Below are 20445 nucleotides of genomic sequence, written 5' to 3' on the forward strand. Positions count from 1 at the left end.
TCTCGATCGAGCGAAAAACAAATTACAGCTTTCCGATAACGCGCTGATGTGTATACGGCAAAACACAGACCGGAAGGACTTGCGTCAAAACTCGTTAATTCGAACGGAAGAGAACGGAGAAATTGCGTTACCCCTCCCTTTCCTCCCTCCCGTAGGAGGGTAATTTCAATTTCCCTCGGTCTCTTATTGAAAGGCAGGCCTCAGGGCAAAACGTACTTATCACAGCGGGGTAGATGAATCCTGTTTAATGCCGGAATGCCTGGTTTATATGCAATAGCGACGTCCAGGATTTTCTTTCCGAAGCCTCCGACGACGTTCGTCTGAATAGCATCCGGTTATATAGCATTAGTATTATAGCTCTGCGTATTATTAAGGCTCTCGTTATTCGCGCCTTGTTATCCTGGACGTTCGCGATAAATTATAAAGTCCGAAACGACGAAGAGAGAAGGGACATTAAGACCCGTGTCATCGAAACACGGGTAGCACGATAAATAATTCAACGAGGCAAATAAACTTTCAGCGCGTATTTCGAGATCGAAAAATGTCGGGGAGAGAGGGAGGAGAGAAGAGGGAAAGGAAATTCGCTTCGAATCTCTCTCGGTGTGCAAAGCATTCCGGTATGTGCACTTATACCAGCTGCGACCGAGAGAGCATATTGATTTGCGGACTGTCAACGTCTTATAACTCAGATACGCTCGCTATTGTTGGAATTAGCAAATCGATAGACAACAGTTAGCTGTGTATTAGTCGCGTGCATGCAATGCTCACGGAGTAATTGCAGACACTACGATGTAAAAACGATGGAAGTAAAACAGATTATAGCAAATTACCGATTTACTCCTCCATTAAACGGGACTTAATACTTCCCAAGAAATAAAAGTAGCTGTAAAATTTGTAAAAACGAAGCAAAAATATTACGATATATTTTAAGGATTTTTGATTTAATATATACCAATGAGAGAGAAATAAAAATGCAGAGAAATCCCTCGATAAATTTTTAGACGTGCTGAAATCGATTTTTCCGCCTGCGCGGTGAACAAATCTCCTTCGCCACGATACTTATCTTCGCGGGATAATTTGTACACCGGAAATTTCCTCATGCGCGATTTTTCCGCCGTAAAAATGTCGCGAGATTTTCAATCGCGATATATCCGCAAAAATGCCAAAGGGTAAAGTCAAGATCGCAAAGTCACACATACGCGTGCGCAGCGAGAAATGTCAAATTGCGATGATAAAATGTGAATTCGATCTCGCGCGTGTAACGACAAATATAGGGCGGATTCGCGAGAGAAATATTCTACCGGTGTATTGAAAGTTACGGTTCGGACTTTCTTTCGTTCCGCCTTAAGAGCTCTTCTTAACGCGAGAGAGCCCGCGGCCCTTCCTCCGGTTTTATATGACGGCTCGCACGTGTGCGAGAAGCAGGAAAAGAGACGCGCGAACCGTGAAACACAGCACGCATATGTAATATACAGATCCCTTTTAAAGAGAGAGAGAGAGAGAGAGAGAGAGAGAGAAAGAGAGAGTAAATATTCCACGTAATTTCTCATGTTCGTAGGTATATGAATTTTGTGATGGTCATGAAATATAAAAATAACACGTATAATATGAAGAGAAAAATTTTTTTAGATCTTTTTTTTATTTTTAGTTAAAAAGAGTCAAATAAATCGTTTGATGTGTAGTCTTTCTGTTTATACTTCTGCTTTTTATATCTTTTGTTACTGTGTGCACTCAATAAAAATATTATTATTATTATTTCTGTAAAATGGACAAGTATATGTGAGCTAAAGTACAACTTTACTTAATTTGCATTAGTCTTTTACGAGACTGAATAATAGAACAAATACACTGTTGTATTTATAGTTGGCCCTTAAACATTCTCTCCTTTATTAAGGACTGTTTGTGATTTATGGTGTCTGTATCAAAGTGGAGTTATACCTGCGGTTTCCGCCATAAGGTCAAATTGACCAGGTCGTAAAATTAGTTTTACGACAAGAGGCTAACAAACATCTGAGTCATTAAGGACTGCAGAAACACAATGAGAAATATATATATATATTCACTATTGCGCTTTGGCGGTCCTTATTATATACATATGCATATATAACTAATTTACAATCTTTCCCTTCTTTTTTATATATCGCATAAATTATAATGATGAGCTAGTCGCAAAGAAAACGAGATCAAATAAACATTTATCTTTATATAGTACACGATTGAATATAAAATATTTTACAGAAACTGTCATAAAGTAAGTTTGCGATTTAATAAAAAGTAAGTGTATATAAAAATGTTTTCAGAAAATATTTAATTTAATTGGACGTAATAAAAATCTGCCGTAAAAAGAACAAATCGCTCTCTCCATAAATATGTAAACAGCGTCAACCTTCCTTTACATAAATCCATAAACAATCTATCTGTGCAGTCTATTATGTTTGCCTACAAACACACACAACACACACACATCGGAGGGAAAAAGTACGTGATCAATAATATCGATTTTCTGTAGCGAAATTCAGTTCTACTCCTCGCGTGGACGAGCAACGAATCACGCACAGTCATTGTCAGTGTATTTAGGATAAAATATATGTTAGCGGTCGCGAAATTTCCGGCCACCTACGGTGCGTTCAAGTGGAAAATCGCTTCTATTGAAAGTGTCACGCCCCGAAAGTCACGTTGAAAGATTCGCGCCAAACCCCGCCTAATTCTCTGTACATTTACGTACAAGCATGATATATGCGTATATCACGTAAAAAAATATTTATATTCTTCTATCAAAAAGACATTCGCATATATTTTACTCACTTCAACAACGTATACTAAGATACGTATTTTTATTCCTACGTTCTCCGTCTCTTTTATTGACTTACGCGGTGAAACATCTCGTAAAAGCTCGCAGCTGTTATACGTAACTTATATGATTAATGATTCGCTCAGATTCGCGATTTTTGTATTCACCGCTCTATGGCTGAGGGAAGCGGTTAAAATCTGGAAATTTGCACTTCCATAGGCGAAGATAAACGCCTTTAAAGCGATATTAAGCGGATACTAAGCATTGATAGATATACGTGTGTAGCTTACCGATAAGTCGAGGTTGCGAACCTATATCCTAGAGCCTCATTGAAGCTTGAAGAGGGCGGATGGGATGGAGCCCGTCCGACGAGATCACGCACGTTTACATTCTCCGGGAGGTGAAAATTATCTGGAAAGAGAATAGTGATTTATCAGAAAATAGCTTCTCTCGTAACTGGGTTTTTTTATCGAGCATTTCAATACAATCTCCCTCAAGAAATCAAAAAAAATTTTATTTTAAACCCGTGTAATCTTTTTTAGTTTCTTCAGCCACTTATATTACAGCTCTTTAACTTTTCCGAGATAAAAATGTTGAACAAAGCGAAAGTATATACTTTTTTATTATAAAAGAATAAAGAATCTCCTCGTTCGTTAAACATTCTGGAATAAAAAAAAACAACGAAAACATTTTATATCGATACTCTCTGGAAAAACTGAAAAGCTGTCGATTAAAAAAAAATAATAATTTGGTTACTTTCTGCAATCTTATATTCTTGCTCGTCAGTGGCATATGTAAACTTTCTATTCGCGTCATCCCAAGAGACATTAAGAATTATGTCATACGTAACAACGACGCGAACACGCTCGCATAATTAATATCCCTGTAATCGATAACGGATTATAAAGAGGTCGAGACGACAGTTTAGATTGGCACCGACAATCCGAAGCAGAAGATGTTCTTCTCGCGTGTCCTTCGTGGGAACGATCATCTTCTAAATTCGCAGAGATCGATCAGAGACCGAAATTTCAGAGACTCGACGAAAGAGAGCGCAAAAAATAATTCGCGCGGGCAAAAGAGTACGCGAATTAAACTCGCAGCTGCGGAAGCGTATTAATGTAAAGAAAAAAAGAAAAAGAAGACGAAAAGCCATATCGATCTCGGCGCGATAATCAACACTACCACATTCTATTTCCTACCACTTCCTAGTCGCGACTAGTCGGCGCAATTAAGCGAAGTAGCTCAATTATTCCGGCATGACAGCTCGGCGCTGTCGATAACGCTCTAATGCTTCATGGAAATCGAAATATGTACATACATGTGTTACGCGACACACGCATACATACGCGCGTTGGAAGTTACGCGCAAATCGTTTGACGGATGACAAAGTAAGACTCGCGCGCACGTGACACTTGCGAGATCGTGATAGATCTCCAAATCGATGTCGCGCGAAATGTGCAAACATTATTCAGGTTATTGTTAGCTAGAAAGAGAGAAAAAAGAGATATATGGAGATGTCCCGCACGAATTGTATTAAATTTTAATGACCCGAGTAAAGAAAAGTAGTCCATCGTTATAACTATAATTTTCCAATATTAAACGTAATATATGTCTTTGCGAGTGAGCCTCAATTTATTAAAATTCGATTAAAAGTTAAGTTCCCTTAAAGTTAAGTGAGAAGTTTAGTCTTATCATTTATATAGCTGTTCTTTTTGAAGAGCTTGGCTCGCAGGAGGCGCCCATATGCAATCCCTAAGTACTCGAAAACTGTTGGCGTCCGGACTTTTGTCGAGAAGAAAAATAAACCTGGTTAACTTTACGCGTTAATGAACGAAATGCATAAGTTTCGACAAGTCGTCATGATCTTTCTTTATCTCTAATAATTGTGTTATATTTAAACACAAAAATTATATATACACTATTAAATATATTAATTATAATTGTATACATTGTCGCGTTTCCAAATAACAATATACCACATGTAAAACATGCATGTTACATGCATTAAGATGGAGAAATCTCTCGTTAAAATGTAAAACGCGATCGATGCAAAACACTCTGCACATCCTCTCAAAATGTCCATTGCCTTTCGAGATACAACTACTTTTATTGTACTATAAGCCTCTCTCTCTTTCTCTCTTATCACACACACATACCTACACACACAAAGTGGGTGTGTAAAGTGACCTCCATTGGTAGTCACGCAGTGTAGTGTCGACGCTTCGTGTCACTTATTAACTCACGTATTCGCAAAATTCATAGCAACGCGGTGTAAGTTTAATAAAATAGTAACCTCTCTATCGCAATTCGTATATATAAAAAATATTTAATTAAAGATGTATAATCTCCGGGAGTACCGTCTTCTTAAAAATCTTCAAGCTGTACAATATAAAAATAATGTATCAAATTATTTTTAACTATTATTTTCTTGCGAGTCAATTTTCACCAAACTTCCGATTTAAAAAGAAAATAAACTCTCAAAGAGATACAGTTTTCCGCGAGCCATGCACTTGTTTGCGGCAAGATTCAAGTTATTAATCAAGTACCTTGTCAAATATGCTTATCTAGAGAGTACTGCAATAACGACGTCTAATGAAGACTCTTCCGGTCGCCGAGAGAGCGACCGTGAAGTACCTGACCTACATAAATATTGACTATAGGTGGATTTTCGTACTCCTGGCCTTGAAATCACGCAAGGGATAGTCCCGCATGTTCAGTCAGACGTAGGGGAAATATCTCGAGGGACGAGAAATAAACGACTGAAAAAAAACATACAAGACAGGATACGTTCGCACAAAACTGGAAATAACATGCATTTAATCAATTGAGAAGTTCAATTCGGGATTCCGGCGGATTTATTTCCCGCAAAAGTGACTTGCGGCTGTGCGGCCTGAGGTTAAGCGGTTTAATTTACGTGCAGCGTTTTAAACAAACGCTCGAATGGGAAATGTCATTCATACATCGAAAATTCGTACATAAGAAATCACGTCGATCGTGTTTTAAAAAAAAGACAGTGTAAAATTCGAATGTAAAAATCGAAGATCGTTTCTATAAAATGCACGGAATGCGAAAAGATATTTTAAGAAATAGTATACGTCAGTGAGATTAGTTTTGATACAATGCCAGAGAGAGAGGTATAATCGCATAATTACGCGCACGATCGTAACAACGATCGTCCTACTCTCCCTGCGTCATATAAATATATTGTATACAATTATATATTTCTTTTCTTTCTTCTTTTCTTGCGCTTCTCCGCGCTCGACTCGCGCGGATTACTTCGCTACTTAATTTCCTGTTAGTATTCCGCAACGTTATTCCGAATATATCAAGACGGTAACTATTCTGGCTTTAATCTCCGTGCGACGCGGCAAAACAACTTCGTTGGCAGAGATTTACTGTATTTATTTATGCGTCATACGTCAGCGGCAGCCCTTTCGCGTTTTCCCTTAAACTCCAATTGCGAGTTTAATATGACTTGACGAAAATAACTCATATATACGACGACAATGTCCTCATCGAGGTTTTCCGAGATCGTAAAGTTTACCGACATGGTTTACCAATGTACTTTTTGAACGCCAAATAAAAGAGAGAGAGAGAGAAAGAGGGAAAGAGAAATTCGTTTCGTATATGGAGGAATGAAGATTTTGTCCGAACAAGGGAAACTGGCAAAATTCCACGATCCATTAATTTCAACCAACGACATCACTTCGGTCCATTCAGGAATTATGACACTCGATTAATAAACACTTGTGTCACGTAACTCTCGCAAGAGTTACGCACCGTTAAGTGAAAGATAAAATTATCTATATATATACTATATACGTCTACATACGTCAATGTAATGACTACTTTTAGCTGAACAATATTCTACGCGAGATTGAAATAATCCAGCCGCGAATAAGAGCGGCTAATTTGAGTAAATTAAGTTTAAAGAATGCAGAGAGATTCGCAAAATTGTCGAGACAACTATACATATGGTTCATTTCTTTTCGATTGCGTGACAAAAGTCATTTTTCGCACTGCATATCCAATTTTCTGTGAGTGAAAAATCAAAATTCGTAAATTTGCGGATAAAGACAGTGTTTTGCTGTCACAATCGGCATGATTCGTTTATTCATTTCCTTCCCGTTTACATTTCAAATTTCAGCAGTAACAGAAAGTGCACACATTATTTCTTACAACATTCGCAGTCGATTCCCGTTAACGAGAGTATAAAGCCATTGATGATTCTTAAATTGTATTAAAAGTAAACAGATGAAACAAAATGTTCATTGTTCGGTTTCAAGTAAAATTAATTTTATCGGAATTTTAATTAACTGTCTATTTTTAACTACTAAAATATTAGATGCTTAAAATATTTTCAATTTCAGCAATAACAGAAAGTGTACACATAACGTTATTTCTTATGGCATTAGCAGATTTTTGTTAACAAGAATAAAGAGCCACTTAAATTGTAAGTTATTAAAAATGAACAGGTGAAATAATATTCGTTGCTCGATTTCAAATAAAAATAATTTTATCAGAATTTTAATTATCAGTCTTTTTAACTGTTAAAATATTAGATCTAAAAAAATTGAAATCTAAAAAGATTTTGACAATGTTTTTTTCTCTCCTCGACTACAAGAAAATTGACTCTAAATTTGTGTATAAAAGAGAAGCAATATATCCATCTATTCTGCATCTTGATTATCCTGTGTTCAACCGGAACAGTTGCAATAATACTTAGGTGTCTAGCCTACATCGAATCATTGATACAGCGATAACTTCATCTCAGCGGGTATAAGTAGTTTAAAAAAATGGATAGATAAAATATCAGCGAGATAGAGAGCGCGATAAGCCTTAATCCCGTGAATACATTACATTACAGAGCTTTGACGAGACCCTCGACCTTGTTCATTCCATCTCAGCTCACAATCTACGCGCGCGTCGACATCTCTTTCTAAAATAAAAATACGCTATAAAAGGATGATATGTTGACGGTGTAAAATATCGATTCATTGTTCTCGAATGAAGGCGGCTCGACATAATCATCAACGGCGGTCAGAAAAACGTTTTCGCATCCGCTCTCGTCGATCGAACGACAAAATGAAATAGCCGTTCTTATCGTTATGGCCTGTACGCTCCATTATGTATGTCACTACGCGTATCTCTCTCTCGACTGATTATCGAAAGGTCCCCCCCTTTTCGGAGGAAAGAGAGGAAAAAAATCCATCGGCTAGTCCATTTTTCCGATACGCAATTTTAAGCGGAATAATATTTCTGCATGCGATAATAATAATATTGAAATTGTGCGTCGTGAAATAATGCCTCGTGGTAATAATTAATTCTTACAGCGAAATGATTCATCCGATAAATTATTTATCGAATTCTCTTGCAAATGAGAGAATCCGATATCTTGTTTTTAGAAATCATATTAATTATTTATAATGCAATTAAATGCAAAGACGTATAGGACATTTGGCGAATGTTTTTTCCACACATATGTACACAACATTCTTTTGTTCAGAAATATTTAATCCAAGTAGAATAAAAGTACAGACAAAAAACGTATATACATGGATATAAGAGCCATCATTGTCGATGCACTTGCCTTAGCAGTTGACAAGATTATGCTCAAACCCATTAATCAAGAGTACATCTCATAATAAACTTGCTGAATCTAATAAAGTTCTGTCGACAGAATGTCATCGTAAATAATGTTCCCTGAAAGACTGGTGCGCAAATAATGGGTTTCACCAGCGGCGACAAATTAGTTTTGTACGAGAAACTCTATATATTTTGCGATTATGATCTATATTTTATTTTATCTTTCTTTTATAAAAACCCGCGCAACATACGATAATCAATGCACTCCGCGACATTTACTTGCTTATCACATAAAAGAGCATACATATATTTTTAAAATGTAAGTATAGCCCCATGTGACACACATATATGTAAATATATATGTATATATGTATAATATAACATATAAATATATATGTATATAGGTATATGTATATATGCTATGAGGGATACTTTTACATTTTTAATATTAAAACGGTAGTCAAATGTCGAGTGTGAAATTTATCGTTGTTGAAAGTGAGAAAATATGGTCTCAACACCTTCGGTGCCGAGTACGTCGCATACGAATTCGACGCATCAATATTGGGAACATGGCGATACTTATAAAATATGTACGAAATGAATCAAATACACGAATTTGCTCCAGTCGGATCCAGAATAAAAATCTTTCATCGTCCGATGTAAATTTAAAAATAACTCAAATTATTCCAAGTATCGATAATTACTCTGAAAAATAAAAAAAACTCATTTTCCTTCGTATAATATTCGTCCTAGTTCGTATCGGATTCGTTTCCAGGACACTGGAGCAGGTTCGGATCGAGGACCGAGTACCCGGAAGAAGAGAGTATTCGGGGTACTCGCGCGCACACCCTCGATTAATAGGAGATTAATTCAGAATATCGGAGGGTACTCACGGTAATGGGGTACACGGTGCGCCGCGGAAACGCGCGAAGAGGGTGTCGCGCACCGGACGCGGTTCGCCCGCCGTTGGAGGGCGAACCAGCGTTCACACTTTGCGCGAGTGCACGTTTTTCACGGGCGACACCTCGGCGTGTGCAACACTCAAGCGGTGCTCCACGGCACGCTACGTATCATGATCGAGGACGAGAGAACCGGGGACCAGAGAGAAAGGACCGACTTTGACAACGCGACGACGTCGGACCGAATGGTGCAAGCTTTCTTGGCGGAAATAGAAGGGAGACAGGAGAGAGAGGTGGTGAAAGAGAAAGAGAATGAATTAGATAAAGAGAGAAGAGAGATAGAGAGACAGAGAGACAGACAGAAAGGGGAAGAAAAAAGAAAGAGAGAGAGAGAGAGAGAGGATGAGAGAAAAAGAGAGCAGAAAGGAGAGAAAATGTCAGATACCGATGGATACGATCGGTCTCACTGATTACTAACGAGGAAGAAAGGGGGATCCGATTGTGAGAGAATAGATTAATAGGCAACCGCGTGGCAGCTAGAGTCGCGACGCACTGCTGCTTCACGGCTGCGAGTCCCCACCATGGATTTTCACGAGCTCGCTACTACCCCCACGCGCCCCCGCGCGCGCGGTCAACCCCCACCTGCGCACCAGCCAAACTACGGCACCTCGCGAGCTACCCTACCCTACCTTACCCCTATCGTCGGCCACCACACCCCCGCGACTTGCACACGACTTGTTCGCTCCCGCGAGGCTCCACTTGCAACGGCTCTCTCTCTCTCTCTTGCGTACGAAGCGAGAAATGGAAAATCGACGCGAAAGTGTATCCGTTCGATTCCGTACAACATCCGAATCGAAAACTTCAACATACAGGATTGCTGTAAAATCTTCTTATGCACTTTGAAGCGCTGTAAACTCCGGAGTAAAATCGAATTGCATGATATATTATAAAACCGTGTTCTCGCGAAGTTAATGAAAGCGATCTTTTAAAAAGAAAAAAAAACCCTTTTTCGAGTTAATATTTCGTGAAGAGAAGAAAAAAAGGATTAAAAAGTTTTTGTAAATCCATAAATTGACTGTGCATATTTGAAAATGTTTCTGATTTAATTGACTTTTTTTACATATGCTATTCTTAGAGCATAATTAGGTATATAAATTAATTCTTCAATCATTTTTTATTATCTTGTTTTTTTCTACCTTATCCCTTTATTTTTTTATTAATGCATGCAACTTAATTGCTATATTTAATTTCTATATTAATTTTGCACCTACTAATTGTAGGCATGTCTAACATTTATTATTTCCTCTGGTTGATTCACATTCACATTAATAGATTTATACTTTAATTATTTACCATTCGCATTCCGATGATGCCGTACCGAAAGAATTAAACAATGTAAATGTAGAATACCAGAGGATACTATAGTGTTATATAGTAGATTGAACTATGCTAATTTGAACGAAAAGTACAGAAGTTTGTATAATGCCGAAATGCTCCAATATTCAATGCAACAATTTTAGCAAATGCATTTAACTATTAAATACTTTTCACACACAAAACACTAACTCTCTTCCATGCTAATATTAGAATCTTAAGTCTCATTAAAAAGTAAAACTGTATAACTTGTATACTTCAACCGAAGTTGCAATAACATTAGAATAAAAAGATCAGTTTTTTTAATTTTTTGTCTTTCAACAAATTCTTTATCTCAAAAATATTTATTTATTTAAATATGTTTATTTAAAAAAATATTAATCTATAATTTAATTATATCTGAGAATAGAAATAGTTACGATTAAAAATTGCAAAAAATCCGAGGGGTGTCTCATTCATCAAAAATGTGTACATGTATTGCGAATTACCGAGAATTCTAAGTAATTCTATATAATGTGCTGTATAATTCTAAGTAATGCGATGGAATGCGTGTAATTATGTTAATTCTTTTTTTAAAATAAAATACAATATTTAAATATTAGTACTGTTTAATTTAGTAAAAGAAATGTAATTAGAATGATTATAAAAAAAAATATTAAGAAAAATTAAATGAAATATTATTGTAAATCATATAGTACCAATGTATTATGCAAACAATTTTAAATTAATATTTTTTTAAAATTAATATTGCAAATATTTAGTTGGAACGCCTAAATTAAAATATTATATATTATAATAAAGATATAACAAAAAGTTACGTGTTCCCAATTATAAGTTCAAAAAATGTCTTGTTTTAAACTTCGTGATTAAAAAATTCAGAAATTTTTAAAAATCAACTTAAAAAACCATTTTTAATAATTTTATAAATTATAATATTTAGTAAAATATATATTAAAAACCGTCATAACAACATCATTTTTACTTTTTAAGATGTTTTAATCTTGTCTAGGTTATTATTGTTTTATGCTTGTAAATCAATGCGAAGTAATGCGTAATTCCAGAAAAAATGTACATATATTGCGATAGTGAGATACCTTCCTCGAAAAAATCAAATCATATACATCATCTCAAATACAAAAAAAATACACTAATTGAATTAATTACTTTTTCTTTAAAACATAAACTTCTTGAAATAACAAATATAAAACAAAAATATAATATTTTTGTTTTATATTTGTTATTTCAAGAAGTTTATGTTTTAAAGAAAAAGTAATTAATTCAATTAGTGTATTTTTTTGTATTTGAGATGATATGATTTGATGAATATATGTAGAATAATTTTTTGGTAAATATATAACTAACAAGTATTTTATCTAAAATAAAATATATAAGGATACAAAAGGAACAGTGTATGTATATGCTATGTATGTAAATACAATACAATTGAATATCCAATAATAGATAAAGATTATAATAAAGATAATAAAGATAATAAAAAAACAGACAATGAAACAATTAAATATATATAAAAATCATATTATATACATATATATATATATATTATGCACAAGTTTAATCTCTTATAATACACTTTCTTATTTGAAAAGTTACGATGATCTTTGATAAATCACGGACATCTCCTATCGACAATACTCGAGATCGAAATCGAGAGAGAGAGAGAGAGAGAGAGAGAGAGAGAGAGAGAGATGCTGCTTTAAAATTCTTTTATCGGCACCAAAGTTACGAAGACTAAATCTGAATTAATTCTTACAATCTAAATTAATCGCGTAATGGTACGAGAGAAAATAAAAAAGTAATTATAGGCAGATTATCTTATTATATCTCGTTATAACAGATTATCTCATTATATCTCATTATATCAGATTATTTATTTATATCTCAAGATTCAACCATTAAGATTAGGCCGGATTCATACTTAACAACCCTCAGAGTTAATAATGATCGCTTTAGGACTACTAATTAAACAAACTTGATATAACGGATCAAACAATCTCGAAACTTGGATTCGATTCAGTAACAATCAGCCCAATCAAGATTGATATTTCAATTGCGTTATCTATTTATATATGAAATAAATATTATAAGTGCTATAGTTATATTACACATTTAATATCAGGTTTATCTGGTTTATTAATTGTCAATATTTTGTTTAATTTTATATCTATTAAGTAAATTAAATTTACAATTAATGCTAAATATGAATGCGGATCAAATTATGTAAATGTTGCAAAGAATATATGATGTATTAAATCAATAATTATTTATCAATATATAGGGGATATATCATGGAAATTAAACATTTTTACAAGATATTGTGCTCTCTGATGAGTTTTGATTATTTGCAAAACGTTTCATAAATAGATTGAAAACGAATATATTGACATTAAAAAAAAAAAATAATAAACATTTTTCACAAGTGTCGTTTCAAATAAACAATAATGCAATAATTAAAAAAATAATTTCCGCAATGTTATCGATTCTTTTAGTTGAAACTATAATCTAATTTTTCGTTAACAGGAAGATTGTTTTCACTGTTTTAACAGAAAAATAATTATCTTTTCTTTTTTTTGCAAGCATGTTTTCTGATTTAAATATTTAAAAATTATTCTTTGTCATTTGCTCGTTACCTTTATTATCATTTCAATGAACCGTCGGGAAAATTTTTGAAACAGTTTTAAATGATAAATAAATCTGACTTCAACAAAACTTTCTCCTGAGACTCCCGAGCACTTGTATGTGTGAAGCTTATCATTTCGTGGAAGATCATAAATAATTGAGAGTCCTGATTTTATTTTCAATAGTATTAGAATTCTTGATAATTTAAACAAATAGTTTTGGCGATTAAACCAAAGAAAATGTCTAAGGACAAATCGATATGCCAATTTGTCCTTAGACATTTTCTTTGGTTTAATCGCCAGAACTATTTGTTTAAATTATCAAAAATTCTAAAACTATTGAAAATAAAGTCAGAACTCTTATTTATGAATTTCCACAAAATGAGACGCTTCACACACCTTTATTACCGCTATAGAAATGATATATATGTTATAAAATAAACAATTTCTCACTCACCGATACGTGCAATAGCAGAGTTGTAGTACACAGCACATTGATCTGAAAACAAAATATTAAAATTATGTATATACATATACATACATGTGTGTGAGTATGTGTGTGTATACAGGGTGTTTTGAAAGCTGGAAACAGTCGAATATCGTAATGCAGTTTAGAAAAAAATGTTTTTATTTTGCATACCTCACAGTTGCCCCGCTGTCGCCCGATGCCTCCCTGGGCCTCCTCCTCCTCTCTTGGTCCATGGTAGCACTCGCGACACTCGCGAAAACACGAATAATTACGATCGCCCGACACTTTACACGGCACTCCCGACGCGCGATACTTTACACGGCACTCCCGATCGACACGACGCGTGAATCGCACTGTGTATCACAATGCTACCTGTAACAAATAAAATACACATACATATATTAGAATAATCTTATTTCATTATCAAGAACTTTAGAACTATTTTGAAAATAAAGCCAGAACTCTCAATTATTTATAATTTTCCATGAAATATGATATGCTAGCTTCGCATACACACACACACACCGAGCACTTTCTTGTTAATGTGTGAGACAATACCGTACAGATTATTCTTTTTTACAAAACAAAATTGGATCGCATACACGGAGCGGATACCTTTAAATTCACAATCGGTACACTGATGATATGGTAACATATTTTGCGGTCAAAGCTATACATATCTATCCAAGAACCGAACCGCTGCGACTATAAAGTGTGTTTGTAGAGAAATGAGTTACCATCTAACGAGTTCACAAAATTAACGTCCAATTATATAAAATCAGCATTACTAAGTTTGGAAAAAGTGTTTATTAACTGCCAATAAGTTTTGGATCCATGTTCTTTCTCAACTGTGTATGTAAAATAATTATTAATAAATGAAGAGATAATTTTGAGTGTAATTTTTATTCGAAAAAAATATATCTTTGTCTGCAAAAAACTATTCTAGATCAAACGTATATATTTTTTTGTAAAAACAAATTTAATACTATGCTATAGATGTATAATAGTCTTTCTTGTAACATATACATATACATACTATCATGACAATATGTTTTGCATTAAATTGTATGACTTAAAATCTTAAAATATCTTAAAACAATCGTATGACTAAAATATTCATTATCTCTGCCATATTTTTTTTTTCTTTTGATAATTATATGAATCATATGTGATTAAATGATAACAGAAGGTTATTAAATGATAACATAAAAGATTTTTTTAAATTCATTTTCTATTAGCGTGATATGATCAACGTTCCATCAATATTCCATCCATCAGCTTTGAAAAGTGCAGGAGAACCATTATATAACTATATAATATAACAATTATCTTAGAATAATGAAGCTCATATTTTTTATGAAGCGATATGAATCTGACATGATGTAAATCAATCTAGCGATATAAATCACATATTTTTTATAAACATCAAGTGACAAAATATAATAGTGTTTATCACAAAATAATGAATCATTAATCAACGTAATTCTTATCGTTATCTGTTTACAGTGGAATTTGCACTTAAGAGCATTAGTAAAAGAGAACTTCATTATAAAAAAAATAATGAATCTTTTATCAACGTGATTCTTATCGTTATCTGTTTAGAGTGCGATTTAAACTTAAAAACATTAGTAAAAGAAAACTTCATTATAAAAAAAATTAATCTTCAATTCTGAACAATAATTTTTGAACTACTGTAAGATTTTAAAATATCATAAGATATATCTTTAGCACTCGTACGTTTACAATGCAAACCCGAAAACTTTGAACCGTTTTATTTACAAGCTATTTATAGTCGGAATATAAAAAAAAAGTTATATAAGTATTTTTACATTTTTATACGAACTTTTTCATTACATTCTCAAGATTCTGCGGACACCGTGCATATAATAACAGATAATCTTATTTTTCCTCTTTTCCAGCGTACATAGCACATACATGACAGATGTGTACAGAAATACCATGCACACTGGTATATGTATATATATGTATACACATTATCTACATCTACATATATATAAACAGGGAAACCCGACGCGCGAATCCAATCGCCGTGAAACATTCGTCGAGAACGCTTCGAAGGAAATTCAAGTCAGCGTGAAAGGAACTTTTCTGCCACGAGGTATCAGAAAGTGTCGCGCTCCAGATGTGAGAAACTCGCTCTTGTCGCGACTATATAGTGAAGACAAAGTGTGATTTTACGAGGTAATTATATTTTTCACATGTTCTCTCAAAACGTAATACACTGTACCTTACGATATTGAAACTTTTTATTCTAGTAGCTTAATCGTTAATTTATAGCATGCGAAAATGTTCCGGTACGCTTCTTTCCGTGAGAACTTTGTCAGCGCGTTCTCCACGAGTAGATTTCACGGGAAAGGTTTTATGCAAATCCCCGGAAATGCTTTAATTATTAAAGAGTGAAAAAACTGCTAGAGAGAAATATCTTGTATATCCTCCTAATTACTTTTTAATCAAACTATCGCAAACACATAATAAAAGTATGCGTTATTTCTCACACACACACATTCCATGATATTAATATCATCATTATTACACGGAAATAATAATTATTCATCAGCGAGGAAATAATTATTCTTTCTGTTTGCAAGCATTAAAACAACCTGTATTAAAATATTCCCAATATCCTAACGATACTTTTAATCGCAATTTCGTAATTACAAAATGTAACTGCAAATTTTGCACATTATTCAACGATGACCCCGGTAAAAAAATTTTTATACAAAACTATATATGAAATATGTTCATATATGTATATAATTAATTATAATTATATATGAAATATGTCCATTATACATATAATTAGTTATAATACTTATAATTATATATAATTAGATATATAATTAGATAATTATATACAATTAGACATATAATTAGATATAATTAGATATAATTATATATATAATTATTTATTTTTCTTTAAGTATATATGTTTAAATTTGCAATTTAACTAATATATGGACTTCTGATGATTGGTCTTATGATGTCAATCTATTCGTTATCGGTCGATTTAAAAATAATTAATAATTATTTTATAATTAATTGCAAAATAATACAATACACATAAATACACTAGAGCACAGGAGAAGAAATGTACTCTATAACAAAAAAATCATATATACATGTTAATAAGTAATACTTGGATACAAAATAAGTAGAGAAAAATATCTAGTATATCTTTTGTAAATCTAATTACTTTTTAATCTCAAGCTATTTGTAAACACCTAAGTATGCGTTATTTCTCACACGCACACATTCTATGATATTAATATCATCATTTTATTACACGGAAATAATTATTCTTTCTGTTTGCGAGCATTAAAACAACCTGTATTAAAATATTCCCAATATCCCAACGATACTTTTAATCGCGATTTCATAATTACAAAATGTAATTGCAAATTTTGCATATTATTCAACGATGACGATTGATAAATCTAACGAATTTCTTTCTTTATTCAGAAGAATTTTAAAAAATTAATTTTTCTAATACTTTCCCTTTTGTTTGTAAGTTTTATTTATTTTATTTCTTGTTCTTGTTTTATATATATTTATTATATGCATATATTCTTTAAAAATATCCGCGCTCTGTGACGTAACGCGTCAGCTGTTTTCTGTCTAAAGAGTGCCTGAAGAAAATTCGTGCGCATACCGTATTTTTATCTGTACGTGATACTGAGACTCATGATGCTTCTGTTAATCAACTTTACAACAAAAGCCTTATTGGCTCGATATGAGCTGATAAGAGATGCTTTAAACTATGTAGAGTGAGACGGTTATCTTTTTTCTGATTATGTATGTGTGTTTACTATAAATAGAAACAAATATGTAATTTTGAATCAGTGGAAGACTATAACCTAAATTGACAAAGAGTGAACATGTGCAGATATAATGCAAATATTTTACATAGATATACTATATATGAATTCTGTTTTATTCAGCATTTTCAATGAAATGTTGCAAAATACGCAATTTATTATAGAATATAAAAGTGAATTTTTTTTTTAGAAAGAAATAAAATACAGTTCTGAAAAATTTATTATAAAACAGTTTTTCTTTTTTATATATTGAAATAATTAATAATATAAACAAAAATCGATTTCATAACATGAACTTTTGAAAGATTAAGTTATAATATCTATTATACTATAGACTATTGAAGATCTATAATTTTAATTATTTTTATTTAGATATAAGTGTTTCTATTTCACAATCTTATAAATTATTTATATACTAAATTTTTCTTGCCTCCTTATAGAGACATTGTCAAACATGAATCAACAATGGATTGTTATATGTCTTCTAATAGCATGTGCACATCTATCGTACCAGGTAAATATAAAACAATTTTGCTATATTTACTAATGATATATATTTTTAATATATTTAAATTGTGCTTCTTTCTAAAACAGTCTATTTCATATATTTTATATAAATGAAATATCTACATTTTTCATAAATATATATATATTCTTTGTTATGAACATATAGATATCAACACCAAATTCAACAACTTATATAGCAGCCGTAGTAGAATATAATCCAAAATATGTATACAATAGTAATGAGACTTTAAATACAAATTCTGATGCATATGTCAAGCACATTGAAACAGCTAAGAGAAGTGTAAGTATTTTTAAGAAAAAATTATTCTTAAATGTTTCATATAAAGAAATTAATACAGTTTGGCACAAAATGTATTCTCTTGCCCTTCAGTGCACATATTTTATATATAAAATTATTTAAAGCATTTAAATATATATTTTTTTAGGACGCTGATATCATTGTTTTCCCTGAAGATGGATTAACAACAATTAATCTTCCTAAAAGGGAAGAAATGGAAGATTGGACAACTATTATACCCGCTGCTTCAGATAATTATATACCTTGTACTAACAGTACTATTAAAGTCAGTGATGTATGTATCTTGTGCATTGTGTAAGATTTTTTATGCAGCAAAATTAATAATCTAAAGTTTTAATTATTGTGTAAAAAAAATTTACAGACACTGAGAAAAATATCATGTGCTGCAAGAGATAACAAAATTTATGTGGTAATCAATATTGCTGAGAAACTGCCTTGCACTGAAAATGTATGTCCAAAAGATGAGATATTTTATTATAATAGTAATGTTGTGTTTGATCGCATGGGAAAGATTATCGCCAGGTATGTTTATTAATTCTGCAATGTATGTGTATCTCTAACAACACTACCCTGATGTTGTAATTATGATAAATAGGTATCGCAAAAGACATCTTTTTGTGGAGCCACAATTTAATGTGACATCAGTACCAGAAGCAGTGACTTTTGATACTGATTTTGGAGTCAAATTTGGAACTTTTATATGTTTTGATATATTGTTTGATGAGCCTGCGTTACTATTAACAAGATTTTATCAAGTTACTGACATTGTATATACTACAGCATGGTTTTCTGAAGCACCATTCTTAACAGGTAAGATATATTAGATATTTTTTAGATAGATGAGATATTTTTTCCTGTCAAAGTTTGAGTTTTATCAAAAATACAATATAACATGATATTATTAATTATTCCAGCTGTACAAACACAAGCAGGATGGTCGTTTAGCGAAGATGTGAATTTTTTAGCTTCCGGTTATAACAAACCTGAGGTTGGCAATACTGGCAGTGGAATTTATTTAGGTAACTAAATTTATATTTTTTTTATATATGTTATAAGAAATTTGCCATGCAAATGTCTGTACGAAATAATGTATCATGCAGGTCGTAAAGGAATTGCTAAGGCAATAATGTCTAACACTACACACGAAGAAGTATTGATATCTGAAGTACTCAAAAAAGAGAAAAGCAGATTTAATGAGGATCATCACGATCATTCAAAAGAGCACGATCAAAAAGTTATACCACACGATACTAAAGTTTCATCACGTAAAGAGGAGGGTATGCGCAAGGAATTATGGGAAAATAAATTTGACAATACAGTGGAAGATAGTGATACCCTATTTTTGTTACGCGACAATATTAGTGCCTTTAATACGTCTTCCTTGGAAGGAAACGTCGAGAAGACAGTCTGCCAACATGGCTTCTGCTGCGATTTTAAAATAGAAGTTGTGACACTAGATCCAAGTACAAAGTATCGTTTAGTAGCTTTTAAAGGTCTTCGTATTTATGGTGTCGTTGAAGCTGGCGTACAAGCGTGCGGTATAATTCAATGTTCAAACGACGTGATCTCATCGTGCGGTTCTGTACAAGAATCGAAAACAGTATTCAGCAACATTGAAGTTACGGCAACGTTCTACGATTACAGGATCACCTTAATCATGCCGTCCACGTTACGTTCAGATTTACTTCCGCTTTCTGAAAACTGGACGTATAACGAACATGCTCATGATGATCATTTGCACGTTAATATGTTCTTAGATAAAAATACAAATAATTTAGTAACGTTTGGAATATATTCGAGGTACTTTACGAGCGATGCAAGTAGAACAGTTTCTGACACCGTTCATTATTTCGTAGCATTATTAGGGTGTTTGTTGCTATCAAGACTGTAATTTGTATTTTCTGCAGATGCTACGATATTACATGCATCTGTAGATATGTTAAATGTATTAAATATATATTTTATATACATGTTTAGAAATGTTATCTCTTGCCTAGGCGTTTGTTAATGATTTTTTAATAATGTCAA

At 32.9% G+C, this 20445-nt stretch overlaps 2 protein-coding genes across 6 annotated transcripts in view; one reads left to right on the forward strand and one right to left on the reverse strand.

The window, feature by feature from the left end:
• Nucleotides 1-20445, reverse strand: part of Syt7 (Synaptotagmin 7) — a 175693-nt gene that overhangs the window by 152128 nt on the left and 3120 nt on the right. For 2 of the 3 annotated variants that reach the window (XM_083050344.1, XM_083050342.1), the window contains exons 1-2: nt 9271-9834; nt 3082-3202 (exon numbers count right to left, since the gene is read on the reverse strand). The gene's annotated coding sequence lies outside the window, so the exon portion shown is untranslated. Of the gene's footprint in view, nt 1-3081; nt 3203-9270; nt 9835-13743; nt 13786-13926; nt 14128-20445 lie in introns of those variants that run through there. The other variant, XM_083050343.1, reaches the window with a different exon arrangement.
• Nucleotides 15783-20387, forward strand: LOC145942673 (vanin-like protein 1). Of its 3 annotated transcripts, none has more exons than XM_083049615.1 (8): nt 15783-15957; nt 18032-18105; nt 18265-18399; nt 18545-18691; nt 18779-18939; nt 19013-19227; nt 19332-19436; nt 19518-20387. In XM_083049615.1, exons 2-8 carry the CDS (start codon nt 18046-18048, stop codon nt 20306-20308), a joined length of 1614 nt encoding a protein of 537 aa, XP_082905741.1. In that variant the 5' UTR covers nt 15783-15957; nt 18032-18045; the 3' UTR covers nt 20309-20387. The 3 variants fall into 3 exon arrangements, with proteins under 3 accessions (XP_082905741.1, XP_082905742.1, XP_082905744.1); XM_083049616.1 differs by lacking the exon at nt 15783-15957 and adding an exon at nt 17260-17568; XM_083049618.1 differs by lacking the exon at nt 15783-15957 and adding an exon at nt 17644-17666.

This window comes from Prenolepis imparis, unplaced genomic scaffold (assembly GCF_030444845.1).
Source record: "Prenolepis imparis isolate NDT839.2.m4 unplaced genomic scaffold, iyPreImpa1.0 SCAF_11, whole genome shotgun sequence".
Lineage (NCBI taxonomy): Eukaryota > Metazoa > Arthropoda > Insecta > Hymenoptera > Formicidae > Prenolepis > Prenolepis imparis.